General features: G+C 34.7%; 2 protein-coding genes across 3 annotated transcripts in view; both read left to right on the top strand.

The window, feature by feature from the left end:
- LOC128203391 (sodium- and chloride-dependent glycine transporter 2-like) overlaps positions 1-7,508 on the top strand; it is a 34,740-nt gene extending 27,232 nt beyond the window's left edge. For both annotated transcript variants that reach the window (XM_052904795.1, XM_052904796.1), the window contains exons 12-13: positions 3,351-3,518; positions 3,994-7,508. In XM_052904795.1, the coding sequence (XP_052760755.1) occupies positions 3,351-3,518; positions 3,994-4,131 (306 nt within the window). In that variant the 3' untranslated portion in view covers positions 4,132-7,508. The remainder of the gene's footprint in view (positions 1-3,350; positions 3,519-3,993) is intronic.
- A 542-nt stretch (positions 7,509-8,050) lies between these two features.
- Positions 8,051-22,447, top strand: part of LOC128246075 (sodium- and chloride-dependent GABA transporter 1-like) — a 37,726-nt gene continuing 23,329 nt past the window's right edge. The window contains exons 1-5 of the mRNA XM_052964283.1: positions 8,051-8,058; positions 9,260-10,302; positions 10,597-10,722; positions 20,423-20,554; positions 21,627-21,939. Of these exons, the coding sequence (XP_052820243.1) occupies positions 8,051-8,058; positions 9,260-10,302; positions 10,597-10,722; positions 20,423-20,554; positions 21,627-21,939 (1,622 nt within the window). The remainder of the gene's footprint in view (positions 8,059-9,259; positions 10,303-10,596; positions 10,723-20,422; positions 20,555-21,626; positions 21,940-22,447) is intronic.

Genomic DNA, 22,447 nt, shown 5'->3' on the forward strand with positions numbered 1-22,447 from the left:
AGCTTCTCATACTTTAATTAATAACTTCCGACTGCTTATTTACTGAAATAAATGTATTGGGAAAAAATGGACAAAAGAAAATGTTGGCCACTTAATAATGTTATAATCCTTACATGTTGTTGTTTTTGGCGAGTAGTTCTTATGACACTGCACTCGGAATGAATTAGATATATAATATATTAGGCATCATTTTTTTATCATGCGTGGTGATTGTTTATGTTATTAAAAACATAACATTGTACTTTTAAAATAATCAAATGTTTTTTCACCACCATGAACGAGTTATGCTAAGTATGATGTGTTTGTGCATATAAGATATTAGCATCGTGATTATGGATGTGTTTAATTTGAAGTGATTATGCTTTGGATTAATCTTAAAAAGACCTTTTTGCGTCCGTTATAATGTCACTTCTCCTCCCTCAAACAATAAATATGTTCCTTGGAAATTGGAACGAGATTACAATGTGGGTGCCTCAATGACGGACTATTTTTAAAGACCCGTATTATATTTGTGGTAGTATCTTTCAGATAAATAAGGAGATGTTCAAATTGCAGACGTTCTACAATATATCACAGAAATGGTCCAAAAGTCCTTTTCGCCCCTCCCTCAGAACTGAACTTATTTGTTTTAAAATGTTTGCAACGGGTTAGGTCGGTACTTCCTCACGAATCTTTTCAATAATTTCTAGTTCGAAAATGTGTTTTCTGTCCATTTCTTGATCATAAAATGTATTTTCATGAACCTTGTGCAATATTTTCCTAATACCCAACATCTAATATGGGCATGAACCCCATACCATATCGCTCTAATACCCAACATCTTATATGGGTCATGAACCTCATGCAATATTTCCCTAATATCCAACATCTGATCTGGATCATGAACCTAATACAATCTTTCCCTAATATCCAACACCTCATATGGGTCATGCAAAATTTCCCTAATATCCAACATCTCATATGGGTCATGAACCTCATGCAATCTTTCCCTAATATCCAACATCTCATATGGGTCATGAACCTCATGCAATATTTCCCTAATATCCAACATCTCATATGGGCTATGAAACTCATGCAATATTTCCCTAATATCCAACATCTCATATGGGCCATGAATCTAATGCAATATTTACCTAATATCCAACATCTCATATGGGTCATGAACCTCATGCAATATTTTCCTAATATCCAACATCTCATATGGGTCATGAACCTCATGCAATATTTACCTAATATCCAACATCTCATATGGGTCATGAACCTCATGCAATATTTCCCTAATATCCAACATCTCATATGGGCCATGAACCTAATGCAATATTTCCCTAATATCCAACATCTCATATGGGTCATGGACCTAATGCAATCTTTCCCTAATATCCAACATCTCATATGGGTCATAAACCTCATGCAATCTTTCCCTAATATCCAACATCTCATATGGGTCATGAACCTCATGCAATATTTCCCTAATATCCAACATCTCATATGGGTCATGGAACTAATGCAATCTTTCCCTAATATCCAACATCTCATATGGGTCATGAACCTCATGCAATCTTTCCCTAATATCCAACATCTCATATGGGTCATGAACCTCATGCAATATTTCCCTAATATCCAACATCTCATATGGGCTATGAAACTCATGCAATATTTCCCTAATATCCAACATCTCATATGGGCCATGAATCTAATGCAATATTTACCTAATATCCAACATCTCATATGGGTCATGAACTTCATGCAATATTTTCCTAATATCCAACATCTCATATGGGTCATGAACCTCATGCAATATTTACCTAATATCCAACATCTCATATGGGTCATGAACCTCATGCAATATTTCCCTAATATCCAACATCTCATATGGGCCATGAACCTAATGCAATATTTCCCTAATATCCAACATCTCATATGGGCCATAAACCTAATGCAATATTTCCCTAATATCCAACATCTCATATGGGCCATGCACCTAATGCAATATTTACATAATATCCAACATCTCATATGGGCCATGAACCTCATGCAATATTTACCTAATATCCAACATCTCATATGGGTCATGAACCTCATGCAATATTTTCCTAATATCCAACATCTCATATGGGTCATGAGCCTCATGCAATATTTCCCTAATATCCAACATCTCATATGGGTCATGAACCTCATGCAATATTTTCCTAATATCCAACATCTCATATGGGTCATGAGCCTCATGCAATATTTTCCTAATATCCAACATCTCATATGGGTCATGAACCTCATGCAATATTTACCTAATATCCAACGTCTTATGTGGGCTATGAACTGCATGGAATAATTTGTTAATATCAACATCTAATATGGGTCATGAACCTCATGCAATATTTATCAATTATCCAATATCTTATATGGGTCATGAACCTTATGCAATATTTCTCTAATATCCAACATATTATGTGTGTCATGAACCTAATTCAAATATTTCTCTAATACCCAACATCTTATATGGGTCATGAACCTAATTCAATATTTCTCTAAAAAACAACATCAAATATGGGTCATGAACCTTATGTAGAATTTCTCTAAGATTCAACATTGTATAAAGGTCATGGACCTCATGCAATATTTCTCTAAATAAACATCTAATATGGGTCATGAAACTTATGCAATATTGCTCTATGATCCCACATTTTATATAGGTCATGAACCTCAAGCAATACTTCTCTAAGATCCAACATCTTATATAGGTCATGAAACTTATGCAATATTTCTCTAAGATTCCACATTTTATATAGGCCATGAACCTCATGCAATATTTCTCTAAGATCCAACATCTCATATGGGTCATGAACCTAATCAAATATTTCTCTAATATCCAGTATCGTATATTTGTTATGTATATACATGAGATCAATTTTGGCGATCCACTGAAAAAAGAGCGGGTGAACCTCGAAAAAGCCAAATTCCTTAAGGTATTCAAAATTAGACTAGAGATCTATGTTAACGTTTTTGGTGCAGCCGTCAGACTCGATCTACTTAACATCAATGAACAGAAAAATTGAAATCAACTCGACTGTCAATGCCCCCCCCTCAAAAATAAATATATATGCTATCTTTTGCTACTGCCTTTAGTTTAACTAGTAAGCCTTGGTGGAAATAGCCTGAATGAAATATACTCTATGAAACTACCTTTTGGAATTCGTCAATATCGACAAAGTACGTAAAATGAATGAACAGAAAAAAACTCCAACATTGTCATTGGCCCACACAAAATGCAAACACCAAGAGTATTAGTATTGCTCTGTTAAACATCATCTTATATGGGTCATATCATTTAGTACGTATCATCTTTTTCGCAGCTAATATGGATCATGAACCTTGTGCAACTTTCCCCAGTAACCTACGGCAGCTACACCTACCCAGGTTGGGCGGTCGGTATAGGATGGATTGTGGCCTTCCTTGCAATTGTTCCCGTCTTCATATGGATCCCATATGAGTTGAAGGGCCACACTGGAAACATTCTCACGGTTTGTTTCGTGATTGTATTTGTTTATCATAAGCATTCGGAAAATTAATATAAAAGAACAAAATATATTAAATTTATTAAGACTTGTACAAAGTACATCATCTTCTTAACCACACATATATTACTAAATCACAATTATGGCTAGATCAGCTAGAACAATTAATATTATGCATTGGCCTTCCTAAAAATATTGAATGTTTTGTAAAGTGGTACTATATGGTTGTGTTGAGTGGATTAACACAATCTTTTTACCTGAAAAAAGTAATCGTTCTAGTAATTCGCTTCTTCGCTACAAAAAAAGATTTATCAGAACGAGAGGACCACGAATCTTCGCATTAAGTAATTTAAACAACCCTTAGTGTACGGTTATTTATTCATATTATATACGGCAATATGATTATGAGACCACAGTTTGATCGAACAAATTCCTATAATTATTAACATATTTAAAATACATAGCAGTTGTTTCTTTTCAGCGCTTAGGGAAATCGCTTCAACCTACTCCTGAATGGGGTCCTGCAGATGACGACCAGAAAGAAAAATACAAAGGGGCAACGTATGAGAATGGGGGAAAAGATGTACATGCAATGGAAAAAGAAAGTTTTATTGGTTAACGTTTTCCATTGACATGCGGTGTCTATCCACAGTTGGAGTCGGAGCACGAGCGGCTAGGATAAACCATACGGAAATTGCATAATAATGCGCCTTAATTTTGGAGACTAAAAAGTGCAATTAAGAATATGTTTTGAAATTGAATACATTTCAAAAACAATATACATTTTCATATAAAAGATACTGTTCCAATGCGCATGTACAAAAAAAACCTTTTTATTCTCATTGTCTTCAAACCGATGTGTATATGTTATTTTTTTCTTTTATTGATAAAGGTCCGGATAAGTTTGAAGCTGTGTCCAGTTACCGTACTTTAAAGCTGCACTTGCATAGATTGAACGTTTTGACAGCTATTTTTTGCCTTAGAACGAGCAATATTTTGCTAAAATGCATTAAAACAAGTCATATATGCTGGCGAAAAAGGATCGCAGTATTTCATAATTACGGTCGAAAAATGTTGATTTATGGCTAAAAGCGATACTGACGCTTTAAGAAAAATGAGTTTATCGGCATAAAACATCAATTTTCGAAGGTAAATATGAAAAACTGGGATTGCAAGCACCTTTATATCACTTGTATTAAGAGCTTAAACATCCCAGTGGACTCCAATTTCGGTAACCGTTCAAATAACGTTTGTTCAATGGACGTGTGGTCTGTATGTGTTGCTTGTATGATGTGTGTCTCTCGTACCTTGATGAACCTAAGCATTTTACCTTCGAACAGGGTCGTCCGATAAAGGTTGTGGAACGTGCACTCGCGTTTCATATAAGCGACCCGGGTTCGATTCCCGGCCTTGGCGCATGTGAGTTTAGATAGTGGTCAGCAAGTCGTACAAGTGGATTTTCTTCGTTCTCCCCAACAACAGAAAACCACACTCTCACGCAAAATCGTGCCAACGAGAGTGACTTAGTTACCATAACTTTCTTCACAATCGTTGCAAGATGTATAATGATTAAATTAGATCAGGGTATTGGTTAACTGTTTGCATGCTGGGCTTGTCCCTGTAGTTTGTTGTGGACTTATGCTTTCAAAATGATGTATTTGGAAATAAAACAAAAACTGTATTCTTATCATTAACACCTCTTATTGCTTGTTTAAAATCGATTTGATCAATTGTAATACGTTTAAGTGAAACTCTTATTCAAGATCAATACATACACATATAACGCATGTATAGCAAACATAAAATTTGAGTGATTCAACTTTAAATATTTCCCAAATAGTGTACTTATAACTTAATGATATTAATATTATTAACTGATAACTAGATTGTAACCGTGTATTTAATAACTGAGAACGCGAAATTTTAAATGATTGGTGAGTGCTAAAAGATTTACTGTGGCCTACTATAGTCTTATTATGTAGAAATACCATGGTTTCTGCACCTTTCCTTTAAAATCAACTCGCTCTACTTGTTTTCGACATTTATTCACCCGTTTTCTGTATTTCAAATCAATTGTATTAGGTTGAGTAAATCTTATTTTGAAGTTAGAATGCATCTTTAAAGAGGGCTTATATATTATGATTCGGGTTATATTATAGGTGTATTGTAGGTGTATAATTATTATTGTAGTACTGAAATAAATAGGAACGATGAATATAATAATTATTTCGTGCAACTGCTTAACAGACTAGCAGGTATCAGATTATTAATATTACTTTGATTTTATCGTAACCTTGTATCATTGTATTTTATTTCATGTGCTGTGTATAACATTACGTAACTGGAGTAGTTGCTAATGCACTAATAATGCGGATACGTGAACTGCGTCAACCAGGTGTGTTTATTGGCTTATCGTATCCTTGTATTAAGGTTTTATGGCATGTATAGCATATCGTTACTAGAGAAGTTGCAAAAACACTAATAATACGGTTACTTGTACTGGCGAACAACATTGTGTGTACTGCGTCATCAAAGGTATGTTTACATTGTACACATTTAAAATGACATGTAAAATAACACGAGGAAATTACTTTATGCAAATAATGGCGAGCCGACAAGAACAATTTTGAATTCAATTTCGCATACAAATTTTAAACCGAACTGCAAAATAAACATACGCTTGTAACTACGCGTAAAAAAAGAAATACCTGTTGTATTTCGCAAACGATTCAAAAGTCTATAATAGACAATATAGCATTATACACAGCTTTTTGGAAATCCATTAATTTCTCAACTGAGAATTTTCGTTCAATGTATACCTAACGAATACATGACTGTAAAATGTAAACTAATTTTAAGATATCCTGTGTCCAATCATATGAAAGTGTTTGATGTGTAGAGGGGAAAATTATGAAGACATTAAACTCAAAAAAATATTACAATTCTTTAGGACCTAAACGATTGTAAATCATGTCCAATTACAGTCACAATTACCAAAACAAAACAATCTAGGCATCAAAATTTGAAACTGTAGCGCATGTCTCGCTGCAGTGACAAGCTAAATTGTACACCAGAAACCTTTAATCCTTTTCTGTCTGGTTGTAGCTGATCTATTTTGTACATGTTCGAACAAAGTTGCATGCTATACAATGGTAACATTATAATTCAGCGAAGATTTTAACAATATGCTCGTTGCACATTTGTTTGAACTATAAGATAAAAAAGTTTTAATAAATGAATACATAACATTAACCTATTGGTTGTGTAATCGAAATTAATAAAGATTATGTTTATAAAAAAAACTGATATTGATATGAATTCTTCACAATTCTAAACAAACAGTTAACTTGAAATCTAACTTTCAAAACGATATATCCATTTGTTGTCACATTCGGAACACCTCTGCCATTTTCCATCGAAAAACAACCTCGGATGAATGCTGGTACTTCGGAACTAGTAGTTCTAAATAATACAATAAATTACTTGAGTATTTTAACGTATATTGTGTATCATTAAGTCTGAATTGATTGACATAGTGGAGTTAATTGCACAAATAATTATGATTCCCTAAAGAAAGATCATTAAGTTAAACTGTTAAATTCAAACTACTAAGCGATCTACTAGCCGCGTATTTAATATAAAGGTTTCTGACATTGTAAACCGTCCATATTCATCCGAGGATTGTATTCAATGGGAAATGGCCCATGTGTTCGGAATGATTTTATTCGAATAAAAAGCACTTTTCATTTCTTTTTAGCATTATGGGCGATGATGCGCAGTTGTACTTTTCTTTTCCATTTTATTAAGAATAGATATTGTAATGGAACCTTTTTAAAATGATTGTAACCTTTTTTGTTGTGCTTACTGAAAATATGGAGCTTTATTGTAATCTGTATATTGTTTCATGCTGTACTTGTGATCAATCTTAAAGCATTTTAAGAAATCAGATTAACTTATGATATTGTATCAACAAATAACAAATGATAACTGTCTAAATTATTGTTACATTTTCATCCCCGCTAGTTCGGCCTGTCCCCTCTTTTTCCGCCGCCCTGTAAATTTCACTGACCCAAATAAATATGTTGAACTAGGTTCTGTATTTGCTTATCAGTCCGTTTCTGTCCAGGAACAGCGTTTTTTTTCATACCCTCGATGTAAAATATTCACATGTAAATTTGTTATGACCGTGTTTGTGGTTCTAGAAACATATGCATATGGTCCCTTAGCACCTGAGTACTCGGAGTAAATACACTTGTCCGGCATGATGGCCACTAAACACTTTCTCTTAAAAGTGTGCCAACGTGTGTGACTAATTAACAGTTTTCATAACGTTTTTCATTTGCTAAACTAAACAACATGGACAACCACAGTAGTCGAAAATTCAAAAATAAAACTTGGTTAAAGGCGCAAGGCAAGGGCCCAAGCGACAATGAACTAGAAACACAAATGTAAGGTCACCGCATATACAATTACAAACACCACAAACAGACAACACACGTATCAAAATAGCTTAAATGATCAAATATGTGATAACCGCCATGGAACGGTCAGTTAAGACAAATGTTAATAAAAGCCCGGTCGGTGTTTTAAACAAATAAAATATCCATCCGCTAATTAAACAGTTCTTTCTTTTTGTGTAAAGATAATCTTTTGATCAAGTAATAGAACAGTTATTTCGTTGTTTTTAGGGTATGTTTCAAGAAAGTGTTCCCTTAGTGTCTAAGATGACATTCTGAACTGCTACTATCGGCCTATCGGCCCCGGGTAACAATTCTGATGCCATCCCTTCCATCTCGGTACGACAGTTTTTACTATACAGACTTTTTATATGATTTAAATGATACTCGTATCAAACATATATTTTGAGTGATAAACTTTGATTAAATAACTAAACAATGCATTTAAAGAACATATCTATTACTGATAACAATATTGAAACCGTGTATTTAAAAGTTGAATACGCACAAATATTGCATGACTAGTGGGTCAGACAAAATTTACGGTTGTCAATGATAGTCTCAAAAGGTAGGAATACCGTGTTCTATGCACCTTTCTTTCAAATAAAACAAGGTATCATTCAGCAGAAACATTGTTTTAGATATGTATTCAGCCCATTAAGTAACATTGGGCTTTCCCGTAGTGATTTTCGAAGGTTGTCGAAGATCAGACCATATACAATTTTATAACCGCCTGGAAACGCCTTTTAAGAATTAAGAATGACATGCTTTTATGGTGCCTACTAACTTTAATATAGGCCTGTCATACAAACAAAAAATTGAAGCAGTCCCTTATATACATTAACAGTAGAAGGACTTGAAAGTCCGGTACTTAGCTCTAGACTTCAAGCTCGTAGACATGAAGTTGACGAATTAGAATCATGATCACTGTTCCAACAAAATTGAAGTTTGGAATCAACGTTATTCTGAATGGTATGTTGTTGCAAGGAAAACCTTTGCCAATCAACTGGTCTTATTTTTATTAGCAAGGTTCAGAATCAGATCGAAAATCAACACCTAGCCTCGTGACAATATCAACACCTAATCATCGTGACAATATCAACAAACCTAACTCTCAGGACAATATAAACACATCTAATCATCGTAAAAGTACCAACACACCTAATCCTCGTGGCATATCAACACACAATACCCTCGAGACAATATCAACACACCTTATCATTGTGACAATATCAACACACCTCACATTTGTGACAATATCCATACACCTAAACCTTGTGACAATATCAGCACACCAAACACTCGTGACAATATCAAAACACTTTACCTTCGTGACAATATCCACGCACATAACCCTCGTGACTATATCAACACACTTAACCCTCGTGACAATATCAACACACCTAACCTTCGTGACAATATTAACACACTTAACACTCGTGACAATATCAACACACATAACTTTCGGGACAATACCACCACACCTAACCTTCGACACAATATCAACACACCAAACCCTCGTAAAAATATCAACACACCTAACCCTCGTGACAATATAAACATACCTTACCCTCGTGACAATATCACCACACCTAACTCTCGTGACACAATAAACATACCTAACTATCGTGACAATATCACCACACCTAACCCTCGTGACACAATAAACATACCTAACTCTCGTGACATTATAGACATACCTAACCCTCATGACAATATCAGTACACCAAACTCTCGTGACAATACCAACACATCTAACCCTCGTGACAATTTTGACACACTTAACCCTCGTGACACAATAAACATACCTAACTCTCGTGACATTATAGACATACCTAACCCTCATGACAATATCAGTACACCAAACTCTCGTGACAATACAAAAACTAAACCTAACCCTCGTGACTTTATCAGCACACCTAACCCTCGTGACTTTATCAGCACACCTTACACTCGTGACAATATCAACACACCTAACCCCTGTTATAATATTAACACACCTAACCCTTATGACAATATCAGCACACCTTACACTCGTGACATTATCACCACACCTAACACTCAGGACAATATCAGCACACCTTACACTCGTGACAATATCAACACACCTAACCCCTGTTATAATATTAACACACCTAACCCTTATGACAATATCAGCACACCTTACACTCGTGACATTATCACCACTCCTAACACTCAGGACAATATCAACACACCTAACCATCGTGACAATACCAACAGACCTAACCCTCGTGACAATACAAACACACCTAACCCTCGTTGCAATATCAACACACCTATCCCTCGTGACTTTATCAGCTCACCTTACACTCGTGACAATATCACCACCACCACCTTCATCATCATCATCATCATCATCATCACCATCATCACTTCATATCATGTTTGGTTTTGTTTGCTAAAAATTCATAGTTTAAAGTAGCTGTGTGACTTATCCACTTTCTTACCAATAATGTTCTTTATTTACATACATACACGTTTCAAAGTTCACTACCTTTAAACGCATCGTGGCGCTTTAGCAATACGGAAATAAAACCTATATGGCTTAAACGTTGACAATTTTAAACGGAAAAGGAGTCAAGAAGACGGGTGCTATATTCAGTAAGAACTAAAGATGAACACAAGAGGAAACTGGAAGAACTATAGAGAGTTTCTGTTTTCATGCATCGGCTGCCTAGTTGGACTTGGAAACATATGGAGGTTCCCTTATATCTGCTTCAGAAATGGAGGGGGTAAGTGGAGTCAATTAACATGTTTTAAATTGATAACCAGTAATAGTACTACTAGTGTTCAAACATTGTTGTCATTAAGGCATGCAATTTATACATCGTACACATAAAAATCACTCAACAAAAATAATGGGTTGGGATAGAAATTATAACACCTGCCCAGACAGTGCCATATGTATATAAGAGTAAAGGTTTATAGAAAACAGTATACATTTTGATATGCAGATCCAACTATAATAATTTTGGTTATGAAAACAAAAGAGAAAGTGTAGAAAAAAATTATTCAGAAAAATATGTATAAAGATGCTACATTACCGGTTTAGATATGTATTAAAATGATTGGGTACACTATGTATTATAATATGAAATTCATTGAAACCACTGGTGAGTATGAATATTCCTTGTAAACAATTACTGTAAAATACACCGGAAAACTTAGTGTTTTTTTAATTTTATATATACATTTGAACACTTATATTTCATCATATAGATGTATGGTTGTTTTGGAATATTTTGTAATGCTTCATATGTTCTTGGCTAGTGGTCAATAAGTATAATAAACGATATGTTATGATATATAAATATATAATGGTAAACAGGCATTCAACGGATCCTATTTTCTCGTATGTTTTTGATAGACTGTTTATTTCTTAGATTTTTTTCTACTATTTTAATACGCTGTAATCTTTTTCTACTGTTTTGATAGGCTGTTATTTTTTCTACTGTTTTAATCGGCTGTTATCTTTCTCGTCCTTTTCTCACTACCTTAGTAGTGTGTCAGACTGTCCAATAATGCAGGATGAGCTATAATTCAAAGTGATTAGTGGGCTGGCGGAGAGGTGGCGGTGGTGTGAGGTTGGGGGCACGGCATACCCTCGAAACCAATCAACTGGCAACTGGCTCTTATATTAGTGAAACAAACAATTAAAAGATATAAACTTTGTTTATGTTAAGTCAGGTATATCGTAATAAGAAATATAAGCTCAATCAGTTATTTTCCAACATGAATAATAAACACACAAAACAGAACAGAACATGAAAATGAAATTATTTAGAACCTCGCGCTTAAAGCAAATTAAAAGTGGTGAACAGTCACAGTAGTCATTTATTTGTTTTAAAATGCTAGAAAAAGAGCGGCACTATCTGTCAATTTTTTTATATCAACTATGTGTTTCGGTACAATAATTTTTATTATATATTTCATAGTCATTACATTAAATTGCATGTACTCGCTAGACCGTTGGTTCAATAATATACAACCAATTATGGTCACATCCATTGAAACATAAACATACCACAAGATCACCCCGATATACATCAATGTTCACACGTAGTTAGCTAGGCATATCGAGTTAAATATTTATCGAATGGCCATTTTAATTTATCAAAGTTTTGAGATCAGAGTCCATTGGGATCAACTTTTTGTACGGGAAACTATTTTTTGAAATAAGAGGACCATGTGTTTAGACGTTTATGATTTATTAATAAGACACTAGCCTATTGGTAAAAATATCATTCATATATTTATATGTTCGCATACATGCATTAAAAAAAGTTACCACAGTTGATCTTTGGAAGTACAATCGAACCCCGTTTGCCCGAAATCGTTTGGCTCGATATGCTTGTTGGCTCGAACTGGATGGAAAGAACCGATTTGTTTTTCACTGAATGTAACATTTCCTTCAAATAATCCGAGGCTCCATGTATTTTCGCCGGTCCCTGGTAGTTCGAGCCATAGGGGTTCGACTGTATGTTGAAAACTAAAGATTACGCGAAAGGCTATATTGAGTTAGATAAGGTCCTTAGAGTAGTCTTGTACCAGGAAAAGGATGCTTGGCATCAAAGGGACTAGACATCAGATGGTCCCATATTCGGCAAATACATTATTTCCACAAAACAAGCATAGATTTTTGTCAATACGAGTAAGTATGAGGCCCATATCAACTTTTACATGATTTAAATAATATTTTGTCGCTGTCTCAGCTTAGCTTATCCGTTTGAAAAGAGCGCATAATGGTATCCCAGTTTAATGAGCTTATATTTAGCATGTAAAAGACACGTAATTAGGACAGATACGTTTTTTAATTAACTGGGATTTACGTGGTTGACACAAACCCATTAAATTTCGATTTGGAAAAAAATACAAAATACGCAATATCTGCGAAAGAGTATTAAGTGTCGTAAGTGATGTGATTCATCAGTAAGTAAGATTCAATGCGTTGTACACAACGATATCAATTTTATGTTAATGATGTTTTTTAACAAATTCTTTTTATCTTGCAATGGTATTATCTGGTGTCTAGTCCCTTTAAAATGAAACCTCGCAAACTTCTCAAGAGTCTGGCGTTGGCAGAGTCACTACTTTAGGGGACTTACTTACATAAGCAACTACGGTACCTTTTCAAACTTTACTTTACTAACCCCTTATTCACCCATAGTCAAGAATTATCAAATTTCGAAATATAAACCATATACCAGGCTACATATTTTGGGGGTACTATTTTTAGATGCAACTTCTTGTGATTGCGGCATGTTTTTATAGAAAACCATTTCTTATAAGAACAATTGCAGATTACAGTCGGTAGTACAGTCATGTTAACCGTTTCATAAATTAATTTGAGCGACTTACTCAAACATGTTTTCTGCAATTTTGAGTCAAAATGGAACTCAGATAGAGTCTCCGCTTGAACAAGTTTGCGAAAAAAATATTTCATGTTCAACTCTTTCTAAGAAAACTTACAAAATTAGAGTCTAACAAAGAGCGTAGTTCATGAAACAGTTTTCTCTTAACCAATCTTTGCCATTACAGTTTATAGTGTCTGGCCAATTCAGAGTCTTACAGAGAGGTTTACATATTTACACGTGAATGGTTTGAAGTACCGTTCTATTATTTGTTCACTGATCTTATCGCGTGTATGATTTCATCTCTATCGGCAAACAACCAAAGTTTTGAAGATGCAATGAATCATGAAGAAATCGCGTAAAATATTAATCAATCTGCGTTCTACCTGCTCATACCATACTGTAACAATAAACGGACGATGTTTGATATGAATCCTTGCTGATGCTTGCACCCTCTTAACATATATATTTAGTCTGTAATTAAATATGTTTCAAGTTCAGAGTTCACTTCGAAGAGTGCATACCTTTGGAGAAACGTTAGTTTGCGCTTGTCTAACTCCAGCTTTGACGGGAACCTTCCTAGTAGACTCAATGCCATATCAGTTCATGTCCACCGTTGGTAGATGGTGTATGCATTATGCTGCTTATCTGATGTATTTTTAGGCTTTAGACGAGCATGCGCTGACATGTCATGCTAGGGTTCGACACCGTAAAATACTGTAGGTATACATACTTTCTTGACTAATTGGCTAAGTTTTAGCGCGTAAACGTCAACAGAGGTCTTTTCCATAGCGAGGATTGAGAATAGAGACGCACGTCCTTTTTTGTCTCGTTCGTTGACTGCTTTGGTGCATTTAAGTCTACTTTCAAAAATGATCCCCACGTGTTTTGCTGTTCCGGATCCAATCCGATTATTTGTTCATTGCCGAATTTAATATTTGTTGCATTATTTTGTTCGTTAGGTCTAAAAATAATTACTTAGCTTTTGTTAGCATTGACGTCATAACTACATATTAGCTTTATCGGTTTTTCACATGCAAGTGATTTCTTTCGTTGTTTTATTTCCACATAGCAGTGTTAAGTCGTCTGCAAGTGTCGGATGAACGCAATAATACTATTGTTAACGGTAACAGTTTTGCCTGTAGTTTCAAGTTTGTTAAAAAGATCGTCTATGATGGATATAACTACAAGTCGAAAGTCATTCCCCTTACCGGATGCCTTGCTTTATTTCGAAGTGGTTCGAAGCTATCCCATTTACCAAAAAACGTATCCTTTAATGGCACTGTATCTGTTCACAACTAAGCATAGTAATGTTCCTTTAATCAAAATTTCTTTCATTTTAATGATAATTGCACTGTGTGGTACATTGTCAAAAGCTCCGGTGGTGTCCAGTTAAGCAGCATAGAAGTTGGACCCTAATCCGAATCACTCGTATTTTGAAGAGCATTGATTGAGCAGAGGGTTAGGCGTTTTGTTGTTTATTTGGGAGCTTTAACTTATGTTTAGAGCGCCAGTGTGTCCATCGTTTGTGTAGCAGGTGCTCAGACATTTTGTATATAACTGTTAGTAGTGTTATGGGCCTATAGCTACTTGCATTTGTTTTAGGTTTTCCTTCTTTGTGTATCGTCATTAAAATTTCCACTTTACAATTTTCCGGTACTTACTAACATTTAATCATCAGTGTAAATAGTTTAGCTATGTATCTGTATAAAACTTTGTCACCATGGTTTTAATGCTCTGAAGCGATACTTTCATGACCCGGTAATTTTCGTAGTTTCAGAACCCGAAGCGCTAATTCTCAACTGCTGATTGTACTTCTTTCGTTAGATCAGGATCTTGGCTTCGTTCTCAAAATGCTATGAACTCGTCCTCATTACCATCTTAGGTATCGAGAAACTGTTGGTAAAATGTGATTTTCGTTTTGGACAAAATATATTTAAAATACCTTTCGCACTCACACGCTGTATCATCAGGTTTGCGTTCAGTTGATTCCGATGGTATTTCATTCATTTGATTTGAGCGACTGTCTTTATGCCTGGAAGTTAGTTCAAGGACACTTGCATATAACAGCTGGCAGCCGAGTTCAAGTCATCAAAATGTTTTCGTTCGTTCTATATACTGCTGCATTTCTTGTTCGTTGATAAACGCTCGTTTTGATGTTTTGTACTGAAGTAACATTTTCATTTACTCTTGGTCTGCCATCCGAAATCCACTTCAAGCGGCAGTTACGCTGTGCTTTATGCGCTTCTTTGACTTCTTGATTCCAATTGATTTAGAATGCTAATTGTATTAAGTCAAGCTAAGACAATTCTCAGCAGCATTTATATTGTTTTCACTACACATAGTTTAGTAGTCTATGCTGTGTTTATCATGACATATTACATTAAGATCTATAGCAAAAGGAGAGTGTTTAGTTTCTTCCAAAACATGTCAAACTGGTCATCTGAGCATTTGTTCAATGCGCTTAATGGCTTATAAGTTAATACATATACATACATGATTTTACATAATGAGTTACAATAGGCAAGAGATCAGATACCCATGTACAAACATCATCTATAACAGTATAATGAAGTACCAAATATGTTTGTGATTTGCTAACAATGATGTTGTCAAGACTTGTGTGTATGTTTAAAGGTATATAGTCCAGTGGTTTAACAGTTGGTTGAGCTGTTTTTACACAACAAAATCCAAGAAACAATGCGTTCTTTTGTCACAATTATTACCATTCGGTAATACATGTTCGTGGCCAAAAGAGGCTAATTTTAATCGTTTTGCAATCACTTTTATAAACAGTCAGTTTTGCAGCTTAGCCCCTACGATGTGTGTCAATCAGTTTTATTAAATCAGGTGTTATTTCGTTGTCAGTTAAGACTTTAAGGATACCGGCTCTGTTTGAGTTCCTTGATATCTCGTTAACATAATAGCGTTGTGTACGTCGCGGGCGTACGCTTTCGAATACAGCGTCTTCGGCTTCTTCTTTGTACTGTCTTTGGGTGTTTGAGGCTGCGAATGTTGGTTCAGTTTTGACATTATTATCCACGTATGCGTTTTCGATGGCCGTTGCTCACCAGTTTTGTCGTTTCCCACAGGTACATAAATAGTTTAAAGCTTAAGAATTGGATAGCGCACAATGAAACAACTAAGGTCATTAAAATGCATCTTCAGTTTGTAAAGGACATATTTGGACAACACAACCTTTATTTTCACCGGCTTCGCTTAACTTGAATTATGACGGTGACTTAAGCCGTTCTATCACCAATTCGAACCCTGAACATTTTGAATTTTAGACAAGCGTTTTACTAACTACGACAACTGTGCCAGCTCAGAACTGTTCGATTCAGAATTAGTATACACACTATTAAAAATGCTATGATACATGAAACAAAGTAGGTGTCATTTAAACATACGGTCTTTATATCCCGGTTAAAACGAATAAATAGTCACTTTTCACCTGTTTTAATAACTTGTCATAAAAGACTCAAGTTCCTCTTAGATTTAAGGTTGAATTAAGGGGCAGCTCTAGGATTCGACTTGTGGGGGGGGGCGTAACTAAAGGGCGTAGCCTTTGACTCGCTCCCCTTCCTTCTAACCTAATTTATTTGGGTTTTAGTAGTAGAAGGGGGATTTGGGGTACTTTCTAAATTAAATATTAACAATTTCTACCCCGAAATGGTGCATTTTCGGCGTATACTATACTTAAACATTTTTTTCTCCTGACGTGTATTTTAATAAAAAGTAAACTTGGACAATTATTTGGAAGGGTTGGCACCCCCTCTCTCACCCGGTCCCGCCATTGAAATCTTAGCTCAATATTAAATACGTCCCCTGCAGTTAACATCTTACATTATAACACTGAACATGCTATGATGATGAATTATAGTATAAGTTTGTACAGTCTCGTAAATTAATGGTTTTAAATCTGTAATATAAGTTGATAGCTATGACATTCAAGCCCCTATGTGATACAGAATATGGGTGTAATTATGGGTTACGACTGTCGGAATTCGGTTACATATGGATACAAAGCATCATTTGAACCTAGGAACATAGAGCCAAATTCATGATGTTAAAAAAATATTACTGTTAAGTCTTTGCTCTCGTTTTCGTAACTCATTTCTGTGACCTCCAGTTTGGTATTTATGGAAAGAGTGTATATAACATATTTACTTACAGACTGAAAAACTAGAAGTTAAGTGCGGTTAAGAGCACGACATATTTTTTATGAGTTCTAAAACAAAGTTTTAGGTTATTCAGCACACATTAATAATTGATTAACTTATCAATTGACTCAAACATCAGAAGAAGCAATGTTAGATTTTGAGTGAATTGAAATAAAACTGAGATAAAACAATGGCTCAAAGGGGCTACTGGGATAGTCAGTATGAATTTTTGTTTTCCGTTTTTGGATGCATGGTTGGAATTGTTTGGAGCTTTCCTTACTTATGGTACAAAAATGGAGTAGGTAAGATTTCTATACAAATTATAACATTATAGCGACTGCCCTTTCATTTCACAACGAAAAAAATTCTTTCTCAACGTTTGATTTCACGATATACTTTTATTTATGGTAGATTATTACTGCCATTCAGTGTTTTCGCTGTTAAAGGCGAACTTTTGAAAATATGAAAACCCTTCGTAGTAGGGTCGAACATGCGCCAAATCACGGGGCGAAAATGCTTAAGTTCACCATGAAATGGGGGGAAATCGCAACATATTTTGTGGCGTGAAAATGCGAAATCATTTTGTTGTGCATATTCGCCCTCCTCACCAGTTCGCGCATTTTTGTTTCGTTGTCTGTCTTTTTCCATTGCCTATAATCAACTTTACTAACGCCTCCGTGTAATATTCTTATGTAACTACGATTTATGGTTAACTTTATGAAGCAAAGAAATACGGTTCGACATTTACTTTCATAATTACTGACATTACACCGTCGCTGAGAATCATTACTTTTATTTCGTCATAAATTTAAATAAAGATGCAGTATTCTTGATAAACATACCAATTATATATATATATATTTGTGTTCTATGTCGTTGGCGTTGCCCATTGCCACTAAACCGGGTTTATGTTTAAACTTTTTGCTACTGAGCATGTTTCTGTAGCTTTTTACATATATATTGAATCTTGTAACTGAGCAAGAAAACTTCATTGAAATTGTGGCACAGCCGTCTGCGCACTGAATTTGAAAGTGAGAGTTGGCTGAAATCTAAATTTCAGTGTTTGAAACTGAAATATCACTTATATTTCATTAAAAACAATATTGTTTTATGTCGATTGGAGGCTTGAAGTTCCTTATGAAGGAAAACATTTTTAGACTGTGGGTTTTTTCCCTTTTTGTTGTAAAATGGGGCGCTTTGATACTCAACGTATTTCTGCAGGTCTGGTTATTACATTTTGGATGACAAAACATTGAATTGTTCATCACTATGAACAGAATGTCAGAGAGTTATTTATACAAATTCAGCTATGATATCGACAAACAAAACGTTTCTGATCTCCTACATGATTTTGAACAAATTTAAATCCACCCTTGCCCTTACCTGTTCACACCCTTCACTCTCACACTTCAACATTATGTTGCCTTATATCCTTCAATCGTGATCATCATATTTCATTTGATGAAAACTTGACGAAACATTACATTCTTTGCACCTTTTTACATCATATCTCATTTGATAAATAATTGATGAATCATAACAGTCTTTGCACCATTTACATTATATCTCATTTGATAAATAGTTGACGAAACATAACAGTCTTTGCACCATTTACATTATATCTCATTTGATAAAAAGTTGACGAAACATAACAGTCTTTGCACCATTTACACCATATCTCATTTGATAAAAAGTTGACGAAACATAACAGTCTTTGCACCATTTACACCATATCTCATTTGATAAATAATTGACGAAACATAACTGTCTTTGCATCATTTACATTATATCACATTTGATAAATAATTGACGAAACATACCTGTCTTTGCACCATTTACACCATATCTCATTTGATAAATAATTGACGAAACATACCTGTCTTTGCACCATTTACATCATATCTCATTTGATAAATAATTGACGAAACATACCTGTCTTTGCACCATTTACACCATATCTCATTTGATAAATAATTGACGAAACATAGCTGTCTTTGAACTAGTTCCATCCTATCTCATTTGACAATAATCATCTAAACATAACAGTCTTTGCACCAATTAAGCAGCTTGACAGGATGATAGAAGAGAGAACATTGTTAAAGTTAATAGGGTTGTTAACGTCATCGCTTTTAGCTATCAATTTTTAACAGCTCTGGAAGTTTAATGGATAATCTTTTGATCTGCAGCGTTTCTAACAAAATTTGAGACAACTGCTACAGCTGTACTTGTTTTATCTCAATTTATTAGCACTTATATAAATATTGTTTCGGAATAAGAGTGCATCTTTAAGCAGCGTAAGGTTTACGACCCAGATAACTTAATTATACACAGCTGAACTAGATACTGCATTGCTTTCAATCGTTCTGGGTCGGTATTCATAAGACCTATTAATTCATTTATTACCTGAAGTCATTTAGCCGAGAGGTATAAATATTAGCTCTTAGACATCTCCTCAATTCTTAATTGCCATGTATGTAATTTATGTTCTTGCTAATTGTAAAGGTATCTCACTTATCACATGATATGCTCGCTTCATAAAATCTAGAATACTTCAATTTTATAGATTTAACTTAAAGCACATACTTTTATGTAAGAAGTACTTATACTTTTCATTAAATATGACTTCGAAAAGTTTAGAAAATTGACTTAAAGTAACTCGCTCATGGTTTGTGAAAATGCACTTTTTTAATTACGAAATAAAGTGTGGCATTTTTTTTATGACTTAGATGTTTTATGGATACCAACCTTTGATTTAATCCCGGTAAGACGGGTTCGGATATTGAAACGAAAACTTTAAGACGCATTCCTTATTCCTTACTTTGTTCATGTTCCTGAGTGCAATGCAAATATATTTGAAGAGCGTTCCTTATTTCTTATTTACCTTCATGTTCCTGAGTGTAATGTCAATGTTTTTTCAGGAGCATTCCTTATTCCTTACTTCATTTTCATGTTCCTGTGTGCAATGCCGATATTTTTCTTGGAGATGGCGTACACACAGTTTTCGAATCTCGGACCTGGGAAAGCGTGGATTTGCGTTCCGATTTTAAGAGGTTTGTGAATTGATATTTACTGTGTCAATTGATGTTGTCTTTCCCATATGATAGAATTCGCCACCTGCATATATAACTAGAATCAGATGTTGAGTTATTGCATAAAGGTGACGAATTGGAGATGAAATCATTACTAGTCCATGATTTCGGTCCGTATTTCGTTAATTGTGTAATCGGTTACATTGTGTCGTTTTAGTACGAAACACTGATATATTCCGATACAGATCGGTCGTTTCTTCTATTCGTACTTTAAGTTCATTTGTTTCTTAATGTTTTACACCTTAACTTCCGTTCTTTAAATAAACTGCCTTTTGGCAATTGCCTTTATCAATCGATGAACCCAACATATTCGGATATGTTCGAATCGCAATTCATCACATAACAATATACTATTGATCTTGTTTTTGTTTGTATTGTGTCAGCAGGTCCCGTAAAATATAAATCAACATTTGAGAAAGTGTTAATTTGTTATATTTTAAATGTATTGTTGCCATAAGTGTTTCAATTTTACGCTTAAAAGTGATTTTAAGTGGTTAAACTTTTCCCGCGTTATTGTGACGTCATTTGTTTTCGGTTACAGTCGGGTCTTTCTGTTTCCAGAATGGGTAAAAAAGGATTACTTTCTGAAATGAAATGAAGTATTTTTTTAACAATTCTTGAATAAAATTATGAAGTATCAGTGTAAATATAAGTAATGAATTGCGGAATTGTTGTCATTATCGGGAATATGAACGCAATTGGGCTGGTCAAAGTACGCGTGGAGTCCACACACTTCGACCAGCCCAATTGCTTTCATAACCCGATAATGACATCAACCCCGCAATTAATTCCTTAAAAATTTGTATTTTTTATGATGGTCTGCTTAACATGCATCATATATTTGTTTGAAATTCCTTGCCAATTGCAATGTTTATAAAATTCACATGAGTCTGGTTACACATCATACATTTTACATGTTTCAATAACATTATATTATATATATATTAACTGAACTATTTTTGTTGGAACTACTTGACCTTGTGAACGTAGTCAAAATACTCGTCTATGTATCATACTCCTTGTTACTTTACAGGTATTGGCTATGGAATGGTCATCATGACGGGAATTGTTGCTGTGTACTACACGGTCATCATGGCGTGGACATTATACTACTTGGTCATGTCATTTAGTAAGGTTCTACCGTGGAGTCACTGTGACAACGAATGGAATAATGACGCATGCGCACTCCGCGTGAATCAAAATATGACGTCGCTGATGTCATCAGGTTTTAACAATTTCACAAACGAAAGTAACATTGATTCAACAGTAACGTTACACCATGATGGGATAAATTCAACGGAATTGTCAACAAGGATTGCTCGGACTCCTACTGAACAATTTTGGGAGTAGGTTGTTTTTTTTAGATGTGTTTTTTTTAAATTCACACTGTCTAGAATGTAATTGTATTATCTGCAGCAGAAAAAGATGCGACTGACAGGGAGCACAATAAATAAAAGTTAATGCTAATATTTGTTTTAATTTAATGTCTCATATTGTTTCACTCATTTGATTTAATCATCGAAACAAACAAAAATGATACGATTTGTGTACAAATAAAATGACATTAGCAAATATATAAAAATAAATAATGGCTACGTGGCCATAAAGTAAAGAAAGTGCCTAAATATTGAAAATGCTTTCAATAACCTATAGTTTGCGCCTTTGAAAAATAAATCGCATACAATCCATTCTAGAACGTAATTCGGAGTCGCCAAATACGTACAAAGTATAAAAAATAGGAGTTGATTTAATTGTGACTATCCTATGACACCAATGGTAGTTGTATCAGTGTCGACTGCCTCTAATGAGATACCTCCCACCCTCCCCCATTATGTCGTCATTAATTATGTTGTT

This window comes from Mya arenaria, chromosome 9 (assembly GCF_026914265.1).
Source record: "Mya arenaria isolate MELC-2E11 chromosome 9, ASM2691426v1".
NCBI classification, from domain to species: Eukaryota; Metazoa; Mollusca; class Bivalvia; order Myida; family Myidae; genus Mya; species Mya arenaria.